The sequence below is a fragment of the Hipposideros armiger genome, unplaced genomic scaffold (genome assembly GCF_001890085.2).
Source record: "Hipposideros armiger isolate ML-2016 unplaced genomic scaffold, ASM189008v1 scaffold_68, whole genome shotgun sequence".
In the NCBI taxonomy this organism is placed as follows: Eukaryota; Metazoa; Chordata; class Mammalia; order Chiroptera; family Hipposideridae; genus Hipposideros; species Hipposideros armiger.
In genome coordinates this window covers 1,729,445-1,755,812 of record NW_017731418.1, presented here as the reverse complement: position 1 = coordinate 1,755,812, position 26,368 = coordinate 1,729,445, and the positions used below count along the sequence as shown (strand labels likewise).

At 41.6% G+C, this 26,368-nt stretch overlaps 1 protein-coding gene across 1 annotated transcript in view; it reads left to right on the top strand.

The window, feature by feature from the left end:
- The window catches only part of PPARGC1A (PPARG coactivator 1 alpha), a 643,335-nt gene that overhangs the window by 172,380 nt on the left and 444,587 nt on the right, over positions 1–26,368 (top strand). The window contains exon 2 of the mRNA XM_019642416.1: positions 15,807–15,871. Within this exon, the coding sequence (XP_019497961.1) occupies positions 15,854–15,871 (18 nt within the window). The 5' untranslated portion in view covers positions 15,807–15,853. The remainder of the gene's footprint in view (positions 1–15,806; positions 15,872–26,368) is intronic.

Genomic DNA, 26,368 nt, shown 5'->3' with positions numbered 1-26,368 from the left:
CTTTGCAGTGAGTGCTTTCATAACACTAAACAGGGTGGCAGACTACAGCGGGGGTGGGCCGAGTGGGGCCCCATACCTGTTTTTGTATAGCTCATGAGCTAGGAATGGTTTTTGCATTTTTAAACGGTTGAGTAAAAATGAAAAGAGGAATGATGCTTCATGACACATGAAAGTTATATGAAATTCAATTTCAATGTGGATAAAGTTTTAACAGAACCCGGCCACACTCGTTTGTTTACATATTGTCGATGGCTGCTTTTGCACAACATCGTCCGGATTGGGTAGTTCAGACAGAGACCCAATGGCCTGCAAAGCCTAAAATAGCCCCTCTCTGGCCCTGCACAGAAAAAGTTTGCTGACCCCTGCTTTCAGCCAAAACCAGGGTAGACTGTTCTGTTCCGGCCTTCTCAGAAAGCCCCCTACTGGGGAGAAATTCAGTAGGAGGCTCTGGTCACTAGTGGACAGTGGTGCTTCACTTAAAAGGGAAAAGATGAGCTCACAAATGTACGGCTCGTACTCCCCGGCCTTGGTTAAAAGAAGGCCAAATGTAAAACCCATCCAACTAACTTCTGTAGCACGACTAAAAATATCCCTCTGGGATAAGCTTCCTTCCAAGTTTTATGGAACTTTGATCTGAACACCAGAAGGTTGGTGCCCCGTGGGACTTACAAAGGTGCCCCAGCAGGGCAAAGTCTATTTTTAGAGTCTGGTCAGACATATGGCATGAGTTACAGGCAGCCCTTCACTGGCGTGGTCAGGCCAGGCCAGACCTGGGGCCTGATTGTCTCTGCCCCTCACCAGACGGGACACTTTGCAAAAATCTTGTTCTCTCTCAGGCCTCGGCCTTTTCACCTGTAGACAGAAGGGGCTCCTCAGTGACCTGTAACGCCCACTTGGTTCTGAGATGACACGGTATCTCTGACCATGGGGAGCTCTCACTAGCATAAGAAGGTCCCAGTCCTAGGAAAGACGCCGCTTCGCTTCTTTCTGGCGTCTTTTGTAGCTTCCTCTTGCCTTTCAAATGCTGCATTTCATTAAGGGTTCACAAGTCTTGACATGTTTGTAAAGAAAGCCACGGCAGGAATTCATATGCCTCGCCTTATAACAAACATGTTGTGAATAACCTATCTTTGGAATACAATTTGTCATAAGGGCGCAGGCAGAGTTTTACATCTGAGCAGCTTCTGCGAGACGTGATGTTTTGTTCTTAAGCAGATCCCTGAGCCCTTCCACTTTACACCTCGGAGGGAGTCCTTTTTTTTTTTGGGAGAAGCAGCTCTCCATTTCCCAAGAATGGGAACATTTGCATGAAAAGATGCAAGAAAGGCCATTGTAATTTCATGAGAATTACCCTTTCCAATGAATGTTAGATGAAGAACCAAGTAAAATCCCTTGAAAGTGGCTGGAAGATAAATTAGAGCTGAGCAGCAGTTAGGTAGAACTAAATTTTATTCCTTCCCTTTAAAATGGTTTTTAATTGATTTGGCATACCTTTTAAGTTAATAATGAATACCCTACCTGGGTGTGCATGATCACGCCTGTGAATTAGAGTGATTGCGCTTGAAACAGCTTTCCCTTACAGAGGACAGTGATTTTAATGAAGGATTTTTGCGTATTGCTCCAATGGAAATGCGGTTCGTGGTGGCTTCAGACAGTTCTCTAATTAGCAGTCCAGTCTGTTCCCCTGAATATTTTACCCGAAACAGTATGGAAATGGAGACAGGAAAGGTGCTTTATCATAATGCTGGGAGTTCTTCTTCACTTTGCTGGAGACCATGTAAAGCACGGTGTTTTTGGAGCTCGGAGAGTCTTGCAAACACGGTTCAAGGTCCAGATATCATTTTAATTTATTTTTTTTACATTAAATACATTCAGAGATCTTTAAAAGGGGTAGAAATAGGTTACTGAATACACAAACCATTTTATGTTAGAAGAACAAATTTAACCCCCCCCCTTTTTTTGGAGGGGAGTGCAGGTGGGGGGAGGGCTGGGAAAGGAGCATTGAATTCTTAAATTAGGGCCTAGTGATCAGAGATCAAGGTGTAATACGAGTGTAGGTGGGAGTCTCATGGGTCTCATACTTGCTTATGGGGAATGGCGTCTCTCAGCATCTCTGCAGAGTTGCCGTTAATGGAGCAGGCAGTGTATGCTGGGCCATGTTCAGAGGCCGTGGTGAAAGCCAAGGTGGAGATAGAGGCCAGAAAGGATGAGCCCAAGCCAGACATTCCTGAGAGGTGAAAGTATAAAGAACGGGGTCTTCTCGTTGACTCACAACGCTGAGTGAGTGAGAAATGGAGAAAACATGAAAGGAGGGAAGAAGGGAGAAGGACCAAATTTTGAAGAATATAGTGTCCTGAGAGACAGAAGCTAACATTCAGCACATTTCTACTTTAAATAGGGCATTTGGTCGCTGTTCTTTATTAAGACCATGGTTTTAAAAGTTAAGGAAAATATTAATTTATATTAATAAATTATATTGTTATAATTTATGTAATTATAATAATTACATACATTTATATAACTTAAAATTGTATCAATTTTATAAATTATATAAATTGTAAAAATCTGTAGTTTAAAATTTATATTGACATTAAATGACAATGGCAACCACCAGTGTGTATGGAAGACTCAGTGCGTTCCAGGTACTAGGATAAGTATTACACACAGAAAGATCTAATTTAACAGCTACTATCAATTTCTGAGGTAGGTTACTAATAGGTTTTTCATTTTAAAGAGGAGAAACTGAGGCACCGAGAAATTACCATTAGCCACATTCACATGGCTAGAAAGTGATAGAATAGGAATTTAAACCCTAGAAGAATGACTCCAAACCTTGTGATAATGCTGATTTCGCAGAGGGAGCTGGGTTCACTATTCGCAGGTGGAGAAAAAGTTGTGCATTTCCTGAACTTGAACAATGGGAAGTCAGAGCTAGCACAGAACTGAAGACCTACTGGTTCCCATAATGCACTTAGAGCCATAGACTGCTGCGTGCGTTCTTACTACCCAACTGTAATTAAAACTATCATACAGTATAATGATTTCTAATACATTTCAGAACAAATCACCGTCTTATATTTGACATGTTGTTAATGTTTACTACCATCAGTCCTAATTTAAAATATCAGGCGACGATTTTTATTAGTGTTTGGTTATGTATAATTATGTCAAATATGAGACTGCAATTTAGATTGAACTGTATTAGCTGTGATCATACAAAATAATTACACTGTATATTTGACACCCTGGATATTTTATGTTTCCATAGATTTTTTTTCCCTTCTAAACCATAAAGAATTATTTAAAGATTACCCAAAGGTCATTTATAATGCTTTTCATTTAAAGAGTTTTAGTGTGTGGGATACATATACTAAAAATGTAATGTACTGAATCATGGTTTAAAAGAGAGGAATAGAAGCTACCTATCAGTGAATATGTCTAATGTGCCAGACCCTCTCCTGGGTGCTTTGCACAATGAGGATTGTATTTTCCTGACCAGATAACTGGGGCCCAGAGATGTTACCCATCTAGTGAATAGTGGAGCTGAAATTCAAGTTCATGAGCTTTCCAGGAGTTTTTATCTTGGGTGTTTAAAGAAAGGCTATTTATGATAGGGTGTTTAATGATAGGCTATTGCCAGAACGTGCATCTCTATAAAACTCAGTGTTCTATATTTAATGAGATATGTATATGTTGGTTCTTATTTATACATTTTCTTCAACAAGTTCTTCTAGATCCATTTTAGTGCTGGAAAAACTGAGACTTAGAAATTTAAGGGTTTTATCCAAGGTTGCACAAGAAGGTTACTAGGACTTGAACTGAGGACTTCTGAATTAAATTCTAATGTTTTCTTAGGATAGATTGTTATCAGCTTCCTTTGTGGTTACCGCCAGGATACTCTATAGCTGCCCTTAATTACAACAGACCTTGAGTTCTTTTCGTGGTGGTGGTGGTGATGATGGTGATGATGATGGTGATGATGTAGTATGGTGATGAAGGCAGTTAACATCGACCAGGGACTACATGCTAAACTATTTTCTTTTATTATACTCATTTAATTTTTGTGGTATGCACCTTTTATGGATAGGAAAGCCAAGATGTGGGTTCTCATTACATAACAGTAGAGCCAGGACTTGAACAATGAACTTGTCTGACTCCAGAGTTTATTCTCTTACATGTTCATTCCCCACAGAGATAATAATCAAGTTTCTTATTGGGATACATGACCCTGGTTCCTATCCTTCCCCAAGAAAACCCATTTTTTAATCCTGAAAATGTTTCTTCTGTTATGTTTCCCTGAACACTCTCTATTTTCTTAACATATTTCAAAAATTCAATGATTGACACTTCTTTGAATGTTAATGTTTCAACGAATAACATTTCAAAAAACAAAGTAAAACAAACATAAAAACCGAAATCCAGAAAGATTCCTTTCTGGTCCTAGTGCATAATCAAATTACTTAAAGTTTTAAATTTTAAAAGCAATAAAACTATATTATAGAGAGAGGAAAATAGAGTAATTACATATCTTAATTCAACCACTAATATGATTTGGTGACTTTCCACTAAATTGCTCATTCATAAATACTTTTTTTAAAAAGATTTTATTGGGGAATTGGGGGAGGGGAACAGCAATGGGGAATCAGGGAAGGGGAACAGACAAGTTGCTGTCCTTTTGTTCTTCAGTCTAGTTGTGGAGGATGCTGCTTCACTAGCCCATGTTGGTACTGTGATCATTGTGCTCTTCCTGGGTGAGTCAGATCGGTCTCTGGCCATTGGATGGCCTCTCACGCTGGCTGCTGGCCACTCACAGTAGCTTACGGCAGCCCACTGCAGCCCCACTGCAGCCTACGTTGTCACCAGCAACTCACGGCAGCCCAGCTGCAGGTGGAGCTGTTGTTCACCATCTTAGCTGTAGAGGGTGCAGCATCACTGGCCCATGTGGAATCCGAACCTGGGCCCTGCTGCTCAGAGCTCGGGCTGCCAAGCCAACTCTTAACCAACGAGCCATTCGGCCGGCCATACATACTTTTAAAAAAAGACAATAAGCATTATGTAGGCAGGGACTCTATCTGTTTTGTTCATGGTGCCTGACACTTAATACCATACTTGATAGGTGGTAGGGATTTATGAACATGTACAAATTAAAGAATCAATCAATGAAGTATAAATATTAGTTGGCGTTTCTTTCTTATTTTGTTGGTTAGTGTGTCATATACATTTAAAATCATAATCCTTTTAAATCTTGCTTGAAATTAAATTTACAAAGTAATTGATTATTAGTAGAGAAATTTGCATCCTAACCAAAAGTGAGAATTTTGTCTTTGATTGATTTTTTTCAAACTGCATCTTCTTCTTTTGGAATGACTCAAAGCTGAAGTAATACACCTTTGTAAAACCAAAGACTGTTCTCTCTGAGGTCTGGGGTCCTATTTCATAGCTGTAGATAACCTTTAAACAAATATCTCCCTGCACCTATGTTTTGTCACTCATCTATGAAGTCTGTGCCCAGAAGAAGGAAGCCTATTGTGAGTTCTTGCTCCATCAGTGGTGAGGAGCTTGCTGGCTCATCCCCACCAGCTTGACTAGCCACCATTGGGCCAGTGACTTGCACTTGTAAGGTTAGCATTAAGAACTAGACAAGGCAGGGTTTGACCATATGCATGCCATAACGGAGTGAGCTGGCTGGATCCTGATTAAACCTTAGCAGTGACCTTGGCTAATAATGGGTTCTGTCTGAGCCACAGGGCACCAAATCAGATCACACTGAAAATTGCCTTGCCCTTTCAGCCAAAAAGAAATAAAAGATTTTGTCTATGATTGTTTTTCTGGACTTTTGTAGTAGAGACTCATCTTGCTTGATTAAAAAATGCACATGTCAAGATCAAGATCCAGAACCTTACATTTTAATAAATCAAAATTACACGTTGTTGTGGTTTGTGTTGTTTTTCTGTTCCAAGTACTTCCAACATCACAGAGATGTACGAACAAGTCCTTTTAAGGTTTATCCTGAAAAAGAGACTTACAAATCCTTTAACCCAGTTCTAAAATTGATCCCCTAAGAAAAGTTAAATATCACCGTTGTTTGTAGATTGCTAGATCACCACAAAGATAATTCTTTTATAAATACAGATGGTGTGCCCTTATGGAAATTACATGACAGTAAGTAGATGCCAACAGAAAAAAAAATGACATGTTGATTAGCTAATAAAATGGAGTTCAGTAGAATTATACTCCTTTGTCTAATTTATGGCTTATTTGAACTTGTGATGCCCTGTTTTCATTTTGGCTTTTAAGATGTGTTCCTTTAAAAACTTTTAAAATGTAAAATAATATGAATTTGATTGTCTTGAGCATAAAATGCTAATCATCGATTAGCAGTGAATCACAGCTATAAAACTTCCACCTCCTGGCCCCTTCTCACTCTAAGACATTCTTATGAATTGATGAAGCTAAATCAATTGCCGGCAGGCTGAAAACACAGCACTAGACTGACAGTTATAAAAGTGAGCCAATGAATATGTTATTGGCAGATTATCGATATAAAAATCCATACTCAGGGTTTTGGCATGCAAGGGAAAGGGGGAATGTGGAAAGGAACGGATATTTTCCAAGTGCCTAGTGTGTCAGTTCATAGAAACAACTTGATATTTGGGCCCCTGTTGGCACTTTTTCTTTTATTCTCTCTGAGCTGCCTTGTACCAAAATAACCATCCCCTTCCCTTTCTTAACACCACTTACCAAAGAATGGAGAGCCCTTTTATCATGGTATCGGGACATGGAGGGCATTTGAATATTAGCTTCATTGCTTACACTTGCACACCTTTGTTTGTTGGTGAGTGGAATGTTGAAGAAATGTTGCCCAACCTTTCCCAAATGGCACGTGAATAATCCTGTAATCAGTGTAATGTATGCTGTTATGGGAGTAATCAAGTCATTCAGCTTTGAAGTAAGACCCAATTTTTAGAAAGTGGCTGATGAATGCAGTTTCAGGTATTTAGAGGAGGCTGATGTACCTGGGCTATTTGGGTCTTCTCGTTGAACAGGAAAAAAGTACTTGAGGAAATTGAAGTGGACCATTCTAAAAATATCTTAAGTTGTAGGCTATATTTTCCTAGCAGGCATAGTGCGCAATTTAAGATTTTAAAATTAAACGTGTCTTGGTGCTTTGGAATTTAGTATTACCGGAAGCTTAGTTGGTTGGACATGAAGCAAGGTGAGATGGTGGCCCGTACTAAGTCTGACCGTTCTTTCTCTAGATGTTTGCGGGGTGTGGTTCTTCTCATTATTCAAGTCTGAGCTTAAATGCTCTTTCTTTAAGATGCTTGCCCTGGTCACATTTTCCCTGTCCTGGAGCCACAATCTCCTTCCATCCCCCTGTCCTTTTTGATTCTCTTCCCGACTCTTATAACCAATAGAAATTCTTATTTACTTGCTGGTGTCCCCTCTTTCGGGAGAATGTAAGCTCCTAGAGAACAGGGACTTTGTAGATCCACAAGACCCTAAACAGTTCCAGACACTTTGGAGGCACTGATGAAAGACTCATTTGAAGAATGAATGCTTGATTCTAAACTCAGAGTGTCCCCATATGCACATCATTTGCGTGACTAAAGGAGCCAAAGGGAGCTGACCATTTTCCCGGCTCCACCACCACCAACCATCTCCTCCATGTCGCACCTAAGGGTTAAGGCTCCCTTACCCAGTGGGTCCTGCCTCAGGTGGGAGGCTGCTGCTAATTGGTCAGCACGGGTTCCCAGGCAGGCCACGAGCCTGCAGCAGTCATGAAAAACGCCTAGAGTGTCCCTGTGAGTTAAGCGTCATGTTACTTAAGACATCTATTTCAAAACTAACTCCAGCATCTCTCTGGTTTGTTCTGTACTCGATTTGCAGGGTTTTAGCAGTCCAAATCCCATTAATGCCAGAGCCCTTGCACAAAGCCTTTGTATTGACTTGGGTCAACTTAATCTGTGGGGTTGTGCCCCCTCTCCCCACCTTAGGCTTCTCAACAATGCTCTTGCTTACCCCCTTCTGTTTGCTTTCTCTCTCTCATTTGCTTACTCCTCCTTTCTCCCCTTCCTCCCTCCCTTATCTTTCTCAGAATTGAATTCTAAGCCTGTGGGGCACAACCTTGGGCCTAGTTACCTCCTCACCTACCCCTTCTGCTTCCGATTTCTCTAGTATTCTAATTTTAAGTAAGATCTTCATGAAAAGCCCCATATATAAAAATCTTCGTGGACAGGTAGGTAAGTTTTGGACTAATCATTGGTGTATCAGCAACTTCCTATAGAATTTCTTCTCTTTTTTTTCCCCCCTCAGACAGGTTTTCTGTTTATGAAAGTAAGGCACGCTCACTGTGAGCATTCGGATAATAAAGAAAATCCAGAGTGACTTTAAACAGCAGGTTTCCCCTGTGTAACCAGAAGAGGATTTGGCTTTCCAGAGAATAATTAACGAAACTCATTTGAAGAGCCCATTTATTGCAGAAAATAGGAGAATTACCTGTCCGAGGGAATGAGAAGTGTTCAGATGTTGCTGACATTTCCCCCAAATGCACTGTGGTCCCCAAATAATGGCTTCTTTTCTGAGGAAAGGATGAGGCATTTGCCGTGGTCCAGTGGGTAGGGGGCACTGCTAGGAGGCTTTCTTGGTTGGCAGAAAATAAGCCCAAGGCAGGCTTTTCAATGAAAACCACCAGACCACGTCAGAGCCCAACTGGGGATATATTCCTTATCTTTGGATTCATTTGTTCTAAGAACAAACCCACATTTCCCAAAGTTAATTCCAATGAAAACTTGTCACGTGTGATTTTCCATGCCAAAGGGTTCCCCAGTCAAATAAGGTGGGGAACGCTCCTCCCGTTCATGTTTCTTGGAGATACATCATGCACGCCAGCGTATTAAAGAATAATTACTTTCCTAACAATTGTCACCCCAATAAACTTAAAAAAAAAAGCCTAGGGAGGCCCGAAATATAAAGAGCTGACTTCCTTCCTGTCATTTGTTGTTTCTAAAACGTATTTGATCGTGGACTTTTTTTTTTTAAAGTAACATCTGTTAATATTTCCCAGAACTATTTGGCCTCACAAAGAAGGAAAACAAATAAACAATAGCAGTTGTGTGCCCTCAACCCTTGAACAGCACAGGCTGTGAACTGCGCAGGTCCATTTATATGTAGATTTTTTTCTTCTTCAGTTTTTCAGTAAATGCAGTCGGCTCTTTGCATTCTCAGGTTTCACATGGCAGCTTCAACCCACTGAAGATGGAACACAGTATTTTCACATTCCCAACCATGGTTTTCTAACCTCAGGTGGAAAAATACTGTTTTTGATCCATGATTGGGTTGAATCTGAAGATGGGAAAGGGTGACTATAGAGTCAAAAGTTTTACCCGGATTTTCCATGGTGGGGGGCGGAGGGCGGGAAGGTGTTAACGTCTGCAACCCCTGTGTTGTTCAAGGGTCAAGTGTACTTACTCCGGGTGCATAAGCATTTGTTTGGGACTGTGCATTTCTGGTGTTTTTTTTCCCTCTTGGATAAGAAGATGAGTGGGGCAAGGACTTAGCCATCAATTCCCTAGTGCCAGGGAACTTGCTGGGCACTTTCCTGGCATTACTGCCTTTGAACCCCACAGCAACCTGTGTAGCCTGACCACCCCAAAGCTCAAAGAGCTGGTGGAACTTGCTTATGGCCACTCAGTGAGGTAAATGCTGGAGCTGAGCAAGGACTACAGGTGCCAACCCCATGGCACAGCTCACAGTGCAGAAGTCATGCCCTTCAGACACAGACCCCACTGTGACAGTCCCACTTGGGGTCTCTGAGAGGCATTTATTTGCCATCCTTTAAAAGAAACTGCTGTCAGGAGTGCGCCATCACACACAGACCCCTCTTGGTGGAGACTGCATACCCTTCACATGCAAATAACTGGAAATCAAGCATGTGATGTGTATATATATATATACCCATGTGCATATCTGTTCATCCATATATAGATTGGGTTGTCGGAAAAGTCATGACGTATTTTTTCTGTTTTTCGTTGCAAAAATGACTCATGACTTTTCCGACAGCCCAATATATGGGCCTGAAACAAAGTAGGAGCTTGCCAACAAATATTCATTGGCATCAAATGGGGGAAATAACGCTGTGTGAGGTAAGAGTTCCTGTCTTTATTATACTCCCTAACCACCTCTGCTTTTTTTTTCCATAGCATTTATCACCATTGCACATAGATTCACTTGTTTATTTGTTTTATATTTACTTGTTGATTTGCTCATAGGGTGTGTCCCCACGTTTGGATGTGCACTTGGGGAAAAGTTCTTCAGGTCCTTTCTTCAGGATTGGGAACCTAGAGCAGGTGCTCAGTAAATATCTGGTGAAAGAATAAATGGTCGAATACAAGAGTTTATCATTACTTCTACTTTCCCCAAACTCCTCAAATTGCTTTCTTTATTCCTCCACTTCTCTCTCAGGAGTAGTTAAAATCTACTTAGGGCTGTAAATAAAAGAAGTCTACATTCTTAGCTATCCCAGTGTAGTAAATATTGAAAGGCTCTGGGTTAATGGACATGGGGCTGTTTGCAAAGCAGAAACAGTGAGGAGGGCTGATGTACAGGAAGGCGTGTAGTCACAGGGACAGTACGCAGACTCACCATTTTATGCTTTCTATTACAGCCTATCACGTTCACAGCACCAAATCTCTTCAGCAGAAATCCCAAGTTTTTTTTTTTTTTCCAATCCAGATAGTAGCTCTACTTCCCATCCACTATAACCACACCCTGCCAGCCTTCTTAACCTGGGATGGAAGAGTATTTCAATGTAATTAATCTCCTTTGCAATCCTTTAAAAGCCATTCTTCTTAGAAAGGGGTGCATAGATTTCATCAGACAGCCAAAGGGATCTGGAAAAGATAAGGACCCCTGAGTGGCCTGACCAATAGAGACTGGGTGGAATATTTTACTTGGTGCTTAGGTAAGGCAAAGGGTTGAAAAATGGGCTTCCTTTGATCTTTGAAGTTAAAAAAAAATTCTTTGTGTTTGTTGAGTATTTGCCCATGTCCTTCCCTTCTCTCTGACTGTGGGTCCAGTTAGAAGCCCCTCTCGCCCCCCTGCTTTCCACTCCTTTATGGCAGAAGTGCTTCTGATATCCTGGGGTTTAGGAAGGCAGGTGAGGCCCTGTTCTGAAGGCAGGGTGGCCCATGGCTACCTTCACTTCTGCAGAACCAACGAAAAGGAGCACAGGACTGGTGCGGAACGCCAAGTGCCATTGAAAGGCATTCTGCCAAAATGTTTTCCTACCCAATGGTAGAGATTGAAGCCCGCCCAACCCTGATTGGATTACCACAGCCCCAGAAGCACTTTAATCTCAACCGCTGCTACTTGGGGTGGGGAGAGCGCCAGGGAAGGGGAGGCAATGATTGAGATGTGTGTGCTGAGGAGGGTCTTGGAGGCTTGAGTCTCCCAGCTGTGGGGCTGTTGCTGAGAATACAAAACGGCTTGCCACAGAGATAAAGGGAGGGATTCTTAAGTATGGGTCTGTTGATAACTTCCCTTTAATTTGGATTCTGGTGTGTAAAATTGTTGTCAAAACAGGCTTTTAGCACACACAGCCTGGTGGTGGCGGGTTGTGTATCAGTGGCTGATGGTATTCAGGCAATAAACCAAAGCTTTAAATACAGATGCACTTTCCTAAGAGGTGTGTGTTGGGAGTGGGGAGCTGAAGGGAAAAACAAAGCTGGATTGTTAAGAAGGAAGGGACACTTTAATAGCCAGAAATAGCCAAGTAGAAGGAGAAAGGAACGGACTAAAGCATGAATGAAATAAAATAATCAGGAAAAGATCTTCAAAATGAATGGTGTTTATCCAGTCATATACTGGTATCTAACAGTAAAGTAGTTGGAAAAATGGAAAAACCCCACCTTAGAACAAATTTGTTTTCTCAGGCCACGCAGAATACAGGAAATCATAATAGGCTGTGAGTAATTACATCCAGAGTAAAAATAAAATAAAATAAAATAATAAACCAGGTTTTCTGACTGCTTGGGGCTCACAGTCCATATACGAGGTTGATCAAAAGATACGGTATTTAAATTTTAAAAAAATTATTATAGTAAAAACACATTGCCATTAATCCCTCTCAAAATACTCCCCCTTGCTTTGAACACACTTATCCCATTGTTCTTGCCACTTTCTGAAGCAGTTCTGGGAGTCCTCATAGGTGTCTCTATTTCATCCTCCATCATGACAATGCTCAATGTCACATATCGCTTCTGATACGGCAGTTTCTTTTAAATAAAAACATGGTGTGTCCTCATCCACCTTATTCACTGGATCTGGCCCTGTACAACTTCTGGCTCTTCCCTGAAGTCAAAATGACCATAAAAGGAAAATGTTTTGAATTGATTCAGGACATTGAGGCAGCCACGACAGTGCAACTAAAGACACTCATGAAAAAGAACTTCCAAAACTGCTTCATAAAGTGGCAAGAATGATGCGATAAGTGTGTTCAAAGCAAGGGGGAGTATTTCGAGGAGGATTAATGGCGATGTGTCTTTTAGTGTACTAAATTGTTTAAACATTCACCGTATTTTTTTTTTATCACACCTCATACAAGGAAGGTGTCCAGTAATGAAAGGTGAATGTCTTGGTCATGAAAAGAGACCAGATGACCCAGGAAGAGGGCTGCGAAGGGAGCTGAGGACTGAAAGGTCTGGGTGGGTCTAGAGAGGTCTGGGTTGAAGATTGAGCCATGTACACCTTAGCTGAGGAGAAAGGAGAGCTAGACGCAGGGATTCAGGAATGTGGTCCCAGGGAGGTAAAGGCAGGTTTACCTGTCATTGGCATTTCAGGTGGCTTGTAGTGATGAGAGATGGAGAGAAAAGGGACGCAGGAAGAGTAACAATGGAATCATTCTCTATTACTCAGAGACGATCCTAGTAGGGTGAAAAAAATGGTGTGTGTGTGTGTGTGTGTGTGTGTGTGTGTGTGTGCGCGCGCGCGCGCGCACGCGCGCGCTGATTTCTGGAGTGATATTTACAAAAACAAGTCAGGAACACTGACAAGGAGGCAAGCATAGAGTTGGTTGGAATAGGAATGTCCTTTTTTTCTCTGTATGGGGGATGTATGAAGCCGTGTGTATGCAAGTAAATGGCAAAAGTTATTGGGGAAGCGTCAAGGTGGAAATTCATAGCTATTATTTTTGTGGCCTCTAGCTACAGGAGCTAACAGGTGAAGATAGTCTAGAGACCCAAAGTGGGAAAAAATGACATTTTAACATTTTTGTCAGGTAGGCAATTTAAAAATAAACTTGAATTCAATATATACCATTAATGCTAGAGGTTGTGTTATAACAATGCAAAAATGCCTTCTTTTCGATAGCAGTTTAAAAAAAAGTATGTCGTCGGGAGGGCTAGGAACCATATATAGAAGTGGCATATGTGACTGTGACAGCAGCCCCACAAAGCCATTGAAAACATACCACGAGCCTGCCCTCCAGAATGCGCACCATAACCTATGTCAGGGACTCGCTATTATCCTAATATCTGCTTTTGGATTCTGTCCAGTCCCATTAGCGATTCCCATGTTGATTGCTCTGTTACTCGTGAATGTTAATTGCTTCTAAATCTCTTTGGATGTTCAGATGCTTGGGGAAAAAAATTCTGACTGGTGAAGGTGCGAGTTTTATTAATGTGCAAGTAAACAACAAATCTGTTTAAAGACTCCAGTGAAATGTCTGTGACGCAAGACGTCATAGACAGTTAATGCAGCATCGTTCTTTGCATGTCTGTCGTATGTTGGTGGTGTGATAAGAGCTGGGGGTGGGGTGGGGTAGGGGGAGGAAAGGTTTTCAGTGATATCTGGGGTGTTTGTCCAAAATCAGCACACTTGTATATATGCTTAGATAATCAAACCCTCCCCTCTGGGGTCCTACTTGCTTAGTATGAAATGACCTGGCTACCTCTGAGATAAGCTTAGACTGAGAAAGTACTATTACATCAGAAGATGTAAACATATGAATATATTTTGGCCCATCACCTAGACGTTGATCTCCATAGTTTCTGAACCAGAAGGAACCTTAAAAATTACCTTTTTAAGCTTCCTTATTTTGCCACTGGGAAACAAAAGTCCTCGAGTTTGAAGAGGTTGGGGCCACAGAGCAGCTCTCAGTAGAGCTGGACAGAGAGTGAGGTTACCCGACTCTTGGCCCAGTGCTCCAGCAGTCAAGAGAAGGGAAAATGATAAAAACTGCTATTTATTATATTTTCAGAGACATTTCACTGAGTGTTTGTAGATATCCCTCCGCTTTGGGTGGAAACATCTATCATGATCTATTGTAGTATTGAATTTCAAGTATTAGTAATGATAACAGTATCCCACTGAGAATAGAAAGAGATACAGGAGAAGGGCAGAGCACCCAGTTCAGCATTGTGATTCATTTGTTCATCCGATATTTATGGAATGCCTGACCCTGGGATTTAGAAGTGAATAAAAATTTTCCAGCTCTTATGGAGCTTATATCCTAGTGGTGGGGGTGGGCATAAGAAAATAAGTGCAGCGATGGACCGTATAGTGTTATGTTGTGGTGCGTCTGATGAAGAATGAGAACAAGGAGTAAGGGGATAGAACGTCATCAGCTATTTGAGATTGGTGCTCAGGGAACACCTCACCGAGGAGGTATATGAGCAGAGATCATGGAAATATCTGCAGCAAGATTGTTCCAAGCAAAGGGAACAACTGGAAGGACAAAGGTCCTGAGGTGGCAATGTGCTTGGGCATTTGAGGACCAGCCAAGCGGTCAGTGTGACTGCAGAGGTGAAGATAATGGGAGATTGTGACCTTTGAATCATGGGCTTTTGGAAAGCTATGGGTCAGACATTTTTAAGGAGACCCATCTTTTAGCATGTCTGTAATCCCTAGTAGGATGGCTCATAAACACAGCCCAAACTCATCTTTTTTTTTTTTTTTTTGAGAGCATTCTCTGAAGGAGCCATCCTTCTGGGTTTGGTGTCTATGACTCACGAGGATTGTCCAGAAACCATCAGATCTTTCTGGACAGTTTTAGATCCGAGTTGTTGTCACTCTACTCAAATCGTCAAATCATAAGATTAAGATAATGAATTTCTGGATGGATAACACACATATTTGTGTCCTTCAAGAAGCCACATGGAGTGCAAAACTTACACATAGTGAGAACTCAGTAAACATTATTTGGTCAATGCTTGAACAAATGGCCTGAGAGTGGTAGAAAGGATGGGGCGTCCTAGAAAGGGTTGTTAAAAATACACCCTTCTAAAAATGTTGTTAGCAAGATTACTTCGGAAGCATTCTGACTTCCTTGGAATAATTTTTAAAGACAAGTCCATATGCTGACATGTGAACATAAGTATATAACAAACTGAACAGTAGTAACATTATTTTCAGGCCAGGTTTTAGTTGGATGGTTGTATTTTGTCAATCTAATTTTCCTCCATGTTTAAACTGGATATGGGAAGTATTTCCAACCTTTTCTCTGATATTAAAGGAATATTGGTGTCTGGGCTCATCTGACTAAATGATTCCATTTATTACTGTCTTACTTTGGGTAACGTGTGTTTAATATGTTGAGATCGTGGTAGGAATTACGTGGGAAATATCAGTCCCCAAGGAAAAGATGGGTGGTCAAGTTGCACTGTGATGGGGAATATGAAAGTTGTAATTCTTGTCCTCCTGTTACTGAATTCTCTCACTATAATGGACCGAAAATTTATTTGCCTATTGCATTTCAATATCCCCATCTGCAAAGTGGGGGTAACACAAACTTACCCTCTGCCTTTCAGGTTTTTTGCGAAAATCAGTGAACTAATATTGGTAGAATTGGAGCCCCATGGATGAAGGGTACTTTGTAAGTATAACACATTATTGTCATGTTATGTTCTGTTACTCCAAAGTGCAATTATCAGATGTCTGTTCTTGCCATGTTAGGAAATCAGCAACACCGACTTTCATACCCAAGTATCAGTGATCTGACTTCCTTTGAGGAATTTAATATTTCTGAATTCTCTAATGTTTTTGTCAATGTGTTTGATGTAGAAAGGCCTGACCCACTACCCGCTACCCTACAACAAATATTCAGGCGATGTTTACTAGATAATTTAGAAGAATACATGTCTGCATATTGTGTAAAAATGTTGATATGAACCCTGGATATGAATGTAAGGTATCTTTATTTCACTTCTCCCTACCTCTCTGTCCCTTTTTTTTTTGATTTGCATTTAACTCTGTGTTTTGAGCAGTCCATTTGGGTCTTAAAGAAATGGTTGGTTTCTGGGAGAGAATGAATGTTTTACTGAGGTCAGCAATGTTTTGTTGTTAATGATGAAACTGAATGAGGCATCCTTTAGACAAGTTGCTAAGCATTGTGTTTGCAGACGTTGGGTGCTGGAGGAGGCCAACTAGAATGGTGAGCTAAGTGTGGATCACTCCTCCCTTAACATGTTACAGCCCAGGTGGCTTAGGCGTGGGCTCGTGCCCATGGAATGGCCAAGGACTGCAAGCCACAGAGCTGGAGAGCAGGCAGAAATTGTATAATCCCAAAGCAATTGCTTCAACTAATTTCCCCTTCTGAATGGTACCTCTTTTTATTTTGCTAGGTCAACCAATGCCCTGGCTGGCGACATGCCCAGGGCTTACCCCATGGTATTTTTTTATTTTAAGGTGGTTGTCACCCTTTAACATAGAGAAATGTATTATAACGTGTTGTGACTGCTTATTGAAGCCATTTTAGTGAGTCCCCCAGAAATTCATGGGACTGTAGGATCTTATGTCTGGAAGGTCCTACCTGTCTCATCTAGTTCCATTTCTTGGCCAGTTTCAGTGTTCATCTGATGAACAAATCCTTTAGAGGCAGATCTACAACCTTAAGAGGCAACTCTTTCTAGTCACACAGCCTTCTTTCTTGAGATGAACCCAAATCCACCCTCTATGTATCTGCCACATATACCCAAATCCACCCTCTGTGTTCTTCTGAAAAGAACAAGTTTTCCTCCTCTGAAGTGACATCCTTTCAAGTATTTGGTGGCACTTATTGGGTTCCCCTTAGAGTGGTCTCTTTGGTAGCTTCAGTTCCCTTGAAAACTGGAGTTTGTATGTCATGACTTCCATGACTTTACCCCTCTGGAAAGGTTCTCATTTGTCTATATCTTTCTTAACAAGCAGCACTGAGCCTCTACCTTCTCCAGGCCCCAATCTGCATCTCAGAGTCAAGAGATCTAATCACGGGCATGGAAGAGAATGACCTCGAAGAACTCATCTGGAGTCACGTGCGCCCATGGATTGGTTTGAGTAATGAGAGGGCAAAGCCCACATCCCTCTGTGAGGTGCTGATGATTGACAGGGGAAAGTTGTTTTGGTTAATAATACAATCTGCTTGCCTCCTGGAGACACAGCAGTAGCCTACTAATTCGTTAGAAATGAATTAAGGTTGTTTACCGATGTTTTAAAGTAACTGTCAGAGTGAAAAAAAAAAGTGCGTACTGGATGAGACCACTCACCTACTTCGGAGTTGCTGTTTATTTTAAGCTGAGTGCATAAATAATATATTGAGATACGAAGGGTGATTTCAAGCATTAGAACACGAAGCCTCCTGTTTACTAACTGTCATTGGGCTGAAGAGAATTTAAACAGTGCTGAACCTTTTTGTCTGGGAATGCAAGGCATGAAATTAACTTTCATTTTGTAGTTATCAGACATCAGGATTAAGGCAGTCTTGTTGATGTGTCTTCTGCCGATCGGGGTCTCTTTTGCTAAACAAAACAAGCCTTGGCAACAGAATGCTTCCCAGTGTCTCCGTTGAAACAAGACCTTCAACTCCACCCCACCCTTCTAAAAAACAAGGATCTCTCTGGGTCACTGAGTCAGTTTGTTCTGGATATAAAGAGAAATAGTGGAAAAATACTAGACTTGGTTCCAGGAGCTCTAGTCCCATCCACCAGGAGCCCTCTCTCGATCTCTCTTTCTTCACCTGTCAAATGGGGATAATGGCATCTGCTTCTACTACTTTGCAGGAAGATGGTGTGATCCCCCACGAGGTCATTGTTGTGACAGGGCTTTGAAAGGTATCTGGGCAGGACAAGGCTGTGTTCTAAGTGACTTATTACATATATTAACTCATTTCGTCTTCCTGACAACCCTATGGGATTGGCACTATTATTGTCCCAATTTTATCCCTGCAAAAACTGAAGTGCAGGGAAGCGAAGGGACTCGCTCCATCATCTCACAGATAACGAGGCAAATTGGGATTCACACAGAAGGCAATTGGGGTCCAGAGGCTGTATTCTTACCTATGACTTCTTTGGGAGAAGGGGCCAGTTTTTCCTACCTACTGATGGTTGTGCCTCTTAGTCATGCTGAAGGAAATGAAACATTATCCCCCGTAGCCGGGAGCAATTTTAGTGTGAGGAAATGCAGGAATGGCTTCTTCATGAGTAACTATCAAGGAGGCGGAGCCCCATAGCATAGGGATGTAGCCAACTGTATGGATTAATTATGTTTTATGTGTAAACAGCCTGGTGATTCTTAGATGAAAAGCCCGAAGTGAAAAGACCTATTACTTGGAATGCTTTCAGACACAAGAAATTTGATTGACTTTTTGTCCCTGTAAACTTGAAAGTACGATAGCCTATTTTGGAGCATAGGGAGAGTGTTAGAGAATGAATAGAAAATGTATGGAATGTTTAATTTTGCATGATTACATTTCATATTTGCAGAGGTAACTGTGGCAAATAGAAGTGTATAATAGTATCACAGCATATGTGTTTTAGATGTTTTGATGAAATACTCTGGGCTTTACAGTCTGATACAGGAACCCTTTGGGATAAGTCCTTATTATGCAAATGAACAAGAATGTATTTGTGTTCACATCACTGAAAATATGTAATTTGTGTAACTGCTTTTTAATTTATATTTACTTGAGTTTCAAAAGAGGAAAGAGCCTAAAGTGATTAATGGGAACAAAAATGATGGGAATTTGCAGACTTTCCCCTTGAAATACACTCAGACTATAGCGGGGTCATACTTAAAAGTTGGAGTGGCAAGATGGGGGTCCGATTTGCTGGGGTTTCTGAAAAAAGCAGTTAAAAAATAGGATCATTTCCATAATACCAGAAAAATGGATGGACTCATGAGAGCTGAGGGGAAGAATAAATTCTCCAGTTCCAAACGGCCAAAATCTCAGCAATTGCTGCTGTGCCCTAGCCCTTATTAATACAATAAGATAATTGCATGATTAAGTACACTGTGGAATTTCAATAATTAGGAACTTTGTTTTCTCATCACAATATGCAGCTTGCTGAAATGTTGAAAAGCATTGAGGACTTTTACGGAGGCTGGGCTCATTCTTTCATATCACGTCCTCTGCAGCCTTCTGCGGCTTGTCTGGCGGTGCTGAGACACTTCCCTTTCGGGTTATTTTTAGTTGGTTATATTTAGACATGGTGAAATTAAGCAGGAAGTCCCCCAAAGTCTGACTTGCCTGCCCAGGTTATGAGAGTTGAGGATCATTTTGCTAAAAGCATCCCTCTGCCCTCTAGATCTTTCTAGGTAATAACGGATGGAAAGCAAGCTGAAGACCAGTGCTGTTTGGAGCTGGGCAGTCCCTCTTTGGGGCCTAATTCTGAGATAACTTAGTGGAGTTGCAGAGAGGACAGGCTCTAGAGCGGGGCTCCTGGGTTCAAACCCTGGCATGGCTTCTTGTATACTGTGAGACCCCGGGAAAGAAACTCAATCTCCCCTGTTTGCTTATGTGTAAAAGGAGAATCTTAGTATTGGTGCAAGGCTTCATTGAGTTAATATGTGGAGGGAGCTCAGAAAATACAGAAGCTTGTAAGCACCCCGTGAAAGTTAGCTAGTGTTATTAGGCGGCGTGGGAGGACATTTCCCATTCATCTGAATGTGGCAGACCTTCGAGGAAGAACAAATAAGTAGATTTATGGTTTCACCCTTTCGAGAAATATTTATTGACCACTTTATCTACCACCATACTGGGTGTCAAAAAAGAAAGATGAATAATACCTCTTCCCTTCCCTGGGAATTGGATTGGGAAAATAGATATGCTTATAGATGATGATGATGATGATGATGATGATAAAAATAACAGCATTAAAATAGTGTCGGGCAGATGGTAAGGTATTTTAGCAGGGCCTGGTCTGTCATCATAGTGCCCGCAGCACCTAACACATAGATGAATGAATGAGTGACAGGAATTTGGCCTAAGATTATTTTGTCTTAGAGTCAAAATTGTTTATCAGCACAGAGTAGGTTCCTAGCTGAATAGTCACTGAGCGTATGGCTAGGGCAGGGAGGGGGTGCGGGATGACTCGGTATATGTTTGGAGAATAAACGAGTGAATGAATACATGGAGAAAATTGACTTCCGGCTTCTTTTCCTATGGGATGAGTACAGTCAGTTTGAGAAAGTAGGTGAATTTGCTAATGTTGAATATTAGGGCCAACACCAGGGTGAGGCAAGCAAGATGCTGACTTAAGGTGCAACATGTAAGGAGGCACTTGCTCTCAGGCTCCTACAGGTGCCTCCTTAAATTTTGTGCCTTAGATGCCTCCCCCTTGGCAAGACCCAGTTGAATGCTACTAGTCTTACTTGTGTGAATATGTTTTATGTGAACATGCGTTCGAACACTTCCCCTAAATTTTAATTCAAAAAATTTCAAAGCTGTAGAAGAGTTGAAAGAACAGTACAAGAAATACTCTGTACACCTTTTACCTATCTCTATGAATTGTCGATGTTTGGCTACATTGACTATATCCCCTTCTATGGACGTGACTTTGAACCTTGTCCTAATGCACCAGAGAAATCGCGTGCCCTCCAGACAACATCCCCCTCCCACCTCCGGTGCTCAGAATGTTCAAGTTGCTTTCTAAAGGCTGCATGTCAAAATTATACATTTTGGAAGAGAAAGACAATAAGCACGTGAAAAGAACTTTGCTTGAATACTTTTTTTCAAATGTAAACACTGCTGCTTGAAGCTTATTTGTTGACTATTAACATACTAACATATTTAGAACATAGCCAATATCAGATGCCTACAATTTTAAAGATGAGCAAGTTTTTCTGAATGCTCTGACATTCTCTTTCACAGAGGAGAGGTTTTTTGAAAAGGCAAATTCCCTTGACCATTATTTTCCTGAGAGCCTTTCAAAAGTAGACGGTAGTCCAATTACTAACACACTGAGATCATTGTTCTCCATGTTAGGAATATTCACTGTAAGGGGTGACTTTGCAAATATAATATTGGGGCTATTTATAACGTTGGTGATATGCTCTCAAGTAAAAAGAAATACACACTTGACATTGGACTATACTGAGCAAACTTTCATGTGAAAGAACTCTAATCATCTTGAGTGTTTATAAAAAAATAAGGTATCTGTCACTGTACAAGTGTGGCCAGGTCTGCCAGAAAGTTGCATTATTTCAGTAATTTTGAAAATGCTCTCTGTGGAGGCTTAGGGAATCTGGGGAGGGGGCCCAGAGCCCCCATAGGTGTTGGTGACAAGCCGGAGGGAAGGGAGTGAAACCAGCACTGGAAATCCAGGCCAGTCATGTCCCATTAGAATATCTCTGATATTGCATGCTTTATACGGGCACCTGACTAAGAACCACGTTTCAGGCAGGTGTCCTAAAGCTTCAAAGAAACAGTTTGGACACCAGAGCATTGGTGGCTAGAAGAAGTGGGAAGAATGCATGCAGCAATGTGAGTTGGCAGTGAGATGTCATAGCTGTCAACTTGCAGGGTGGGAGAGGTCAGAAAACTCATGGAAAGCAGACGCAGGAGCAGGAGCGGAAATGCAGTGGGTGTGTGAGTATTCAGCAGGGTCCAGTGCCCCTACACAGCCTTAGGGGGTGATGCTGCAAAGGAGCGACTCCTGGTCCTTAAGGCAGAGATTCTGATTCAAGAGATCTGGAGAGGGGCTCTGTCTGATTTTTTAAGTCACCCCATAGCGCACAGCAAAAAGGTGCCTTAAAGTCACATTTATGTGAACATCACAGTATTGTATTTTGATAAAGATGACTGGAGTTGTAAAGAAAATGTTAAATTCAGTCCCTTATAATGCAACCCTTTTTCCAATGCAGGGACATTTTAGAATGATTTTCTTCCAAAATGCATAAAAATAAAAAACATTATCCTGAATAACAGAGGGGACAAGACAGAGAAATAATTATGCTATAAAGTAGAGTTTATTGACTCAAATGGGAGAGGAAAGAACGCTCACATCTGGCTCAGTGCTGTGATGGGTTCTTGGAAGAGAGACTCCATGGTGAGGCCTTGTGGCTTAATGGGATATGTCCAGACTGTAGTTATTAGATGGACCTGGGTTTGAATCCCAACTCCCTGCTTCCTAGTTGCAGAACCTTAGGAAAATTACCTAATGTTTTTAAGATTTGGTCCTCTTCAAAGGGTGAAAATTAAATGAGATGATATACTCAAAGTACTGAGCACAGGACCTGAAAAATAATAGATGCTCAGCATAAGTGGTTGTAATTACTATTATATCTATTTAACATGGATCTTAAAACAAGCACCTTTTCAAGAGGGCAGGAATGAGAGTGTGTTGTCTATTGGTTTTGTTTTTGATATTTGGATGGGGTCGGGGAGAGGGAGCAATAGACTATTCTCCAAGAAGAGGAATAGCATAAGCAAATTTTGAGGTAAGAGATGGTGTATGCTTTCATGCCTTCAGTGTTCCCACTAGTGTTGCTCATGTAGAAGGTTCTAGATGACACAAATATTTTATAAATATTAACTGATTTAATCCTCATAGTGACTCTAATGAAGTAGGTAGTGTTATTTAACAGATCATGAAGCTGAGGCACAGAGAGGTTAAGTAACTTGTCCCCGATCACACAGCTGGTAGGGGCAGAGCCAGGCATTTGAATGCAGTAAGCCTCTGTACTTTCAACCACTGTGCTATGCTATTTTAATAATCATGATTTCTAATAATGTGTATTAGGAAAATATAACTAGCACAGTAAACACCATGGTTTTGTTGATATTATTGCCTAGAACAAATTTTAAAAAGTAACTTGATTTAAATGAGTCACATGAAACGAATAACAGTAGGGTTGACATCTAATATGACAGAAATCCTGTATGTGGTCCCCAGATGATTTTGGCCTGGGAAATTCTGTGGCGAGGATAGATTATGGCTACCCCAGGAGACTGTTGCCTCCAAATGATTGTATAATGTGTAAAACAACAATAAAACCTTCTAGTTCTAGGGAAGAAGCAAGTAGTTTACCTTAGGGTGGGAAGCCAGGAGAAGGGAAGGCCTGTGGCTCGCTGACTTCACTCCTGTTTCTGGCAGTTCCCCTGGAAGGGGAAAGATATTTTCCGTTGGCCCTGAAAGTCTGTGGAGAGGCAGGACTGAGATCGGAGCGGCTGTGCAGTTTTTTAGTTTCTCACCCTTCTTTTCCTCCATCCCCTCTCCTTCCTGTGCCCTCTTCTCTTCTCTCTTCTTCCACCTCTTTCCCTTCTCCTTTTTATTTATTTATTTTTTGTGCATGAGGACAGATTTCCAAGCGGCCAGGCCCATGAATGCACATGGCTAATGCAATTCAATAGGAAAAAGAGTTTTGTACTCTGCATGGCATTTTAATTTACCCCCGGCTTTCCAGGATGGCACTTGTGTCTGCCCCTGTATCTCTCCTTTGGATGTTTAGATAATCCTAAACCAATCAATGCTTAGGCTTTTATACTTGCAGCAGATTTACCTTCCTAACAACTGTTTGAGGCTAATCTTAAAATGAGCTTGCATTCCCTGGGCAAATGAGCACAGGATTTAGCCTATAAGTTGCAGGAAACCAGACGGTAACCAGCTACCCTCGGTAACGGAATTTTTGGGATGCCTGCCTCTCGGGCTCCAGTCTGCAGTATTCTGCCAGTGTGATGCTAGGTCTCATATCTAGAGTCTCCTTATCCAGTTTTGTGCATTTCCCCTGCCTTACCTTGAGGATTAGCATCATAATCCATTCTTCTTACCTCTCTATTCCTGCTACTTAGTGCTGGGCATATGGTATGCATTTTATAGCATATGCATCCAATACATAAACTTTTGCCCATTGATTAAGGAGGGATAGCAATAATTCAGTATTTCTTGTTTCAGATTATCCTTTAACGAATGTTTATTGAGCACTTACTATGTGCTAGGCATTGTGTTAGGTGCTTTTATACTATTTAATTCTCACAACAGCCCTCGTCACCTCTCTGTGATGAGGGAACCCAGGCTCAGGGAGGCTAAATGATTTAACCAAGACCACATACTCTTGGCTCCACATGATTCAGGCCCAGATATCCTGATTTTCAAGGGGCCTTGAAAACATTGAGTGGGTTTTCTCACCTCTTATTAAATTGGAATTTCCTCACAACCAATTCCCTAAGATCTCAGTCAACCCACCCACAGAAGGAAAGCGTCTCCCTCTTTGGCTGCAAATAAAGAATCTGTCTTCACGGCATGAGACCCTGAGTGTCATCAAATGCCACTGCCCATAGTGAGTCCCGGCATGGAAGCCACTCTCAGAGTTTCCAGCAGGGCCTGCCTGTGAGAACACCACAGGGTCAGGCCTGGTCACGTGCCCCAAATGCTGCTTTACACATGAAAACAGTTGTTGCAGTGACTAGAAAACTGAATTGGTTAAACCGTCTGGTTTCAGATTGCTTTCCGAGAATGAGTAACTCTATGATTTTTTTCTTGTCACGGGCTAAGAGGAAAAAAAGGTAAGAGTGAAACTTCATAGCTATTTTTCTTCCCTCTATGTTCATAGTGGTTATTTATATCTGGGAAGTTTCTATTGAGATTTAGTTCAGGGTATAGACTTGGCAGGGTGGCTTCTGCACTCCGTGGTGACATTTGACAGACTGCAGGCAGAGCAGGATGGATTTCTAATATCTAGATGGATGGATTTGAGGGCGAAGTGTTGGGATTGTACTGTATTATGAAATGGATTTATTGATCTGAATCTAAAAGTGGCCCGTTGCCTGTCAATATCAGATCTGTATCAATATGTTTGATAAATTAGGGTTCCCGACCCTTTGCTTTGTTTGCTTTATCAACTCCACTTGGCAATAACAATAAAAGACTCCAGGTGGTGTATTGAGAGTGGCTTATCGCACTCGTCCTGTGTGCTACTGACCTTAGGGCCCGGTTTTGCAATACGGCATATGTCATAACCACCCCAAGAGCACTGCTGCGCCCGGCTTCCTCCCCTGAATTAGACAGTCCCCTGCAATGCTGAATTTCAATGCTGGCCTCATGCATTAACCTTGAAATGCTGTGCCCATGCTGTAGGTAACATCTTCATTTTCCAGATGAAGAAATTAAGACACTGCGAGGTTAAATGAGCCGCCCAAGGCCACACGGTAAATCTCTAATACAGCTGGGATCCAGGCGGAGGTGTCATGGTTCCTGGGTGAGGGTAGGACACATTCCTTCTCTGTGGTTACGAAGTAAAAGGATCTGAATTTGTAAAGAGCTCACAGTACTATGCTTTCTCCCCAGATGTGGTCAGACTGCCACCTTACTTCTGAGTCTTTGGTGGGAAGAAACCTATGTCCCTGTATGGACACCAGAGGGTTCAAAATGGGGTTTATTTGGTCTTTGTAGCCACACACCAAGATAGTGGACTTCCTACATCCCATTGGATGTCGACCCTCAGGGGATGGTTCTTATCATGCCACAGGTATCTTTGGGGGGGGGCAGTTATACATCCAGCCAGATGTCAGATGATTTGGGGGGGACAGGAAAACAGAAGATAAAAAGTAATAGTTTTCCCCACTAATGTGCTTACATTTTAGTTGTTGGGAGTGGTTGAACACAAGCCTGTCTGCCCAAACCCCTTCACCCGTGGGCTGGTAGAGACCTCTGGTAGGTGAAACAGGCCTTGTGATTCCACTTACATGACCACAGCCATAACACAGTAATAATGAGTGCTTGCACTGTGCTCAGGAAACACACCACATACACTTAGCTCAGCCAATCCTGGCAATGACCTGGAATAAGGCTAACAAAGGTGTTTGGAGTTGGCCATCCCTGTGTGTGCCCTGTGGGGTTCAGGTGTAATTCTGAAGGGAGAGCTGACTTCTTTGGCATAAACTACATTACTACTTACTTTTGAACCTCTTCTGGAACTCTGAATTAAGTCACTTTGTCATCACAATGATGATAAGCTGGCATATGGGAAACCAAAGAGATAATTATCTGGGAAAATATATCAAAACCTTTAAAAACCAGAATGCTTGAGAGGTAAGTGGAGTTTTATCTAGGAAAACGTTTCTTTATTTTTTCAACCTTTTTGGTTGAAAGTTCATTCTCTAGAGAAAAAAGTATATCAC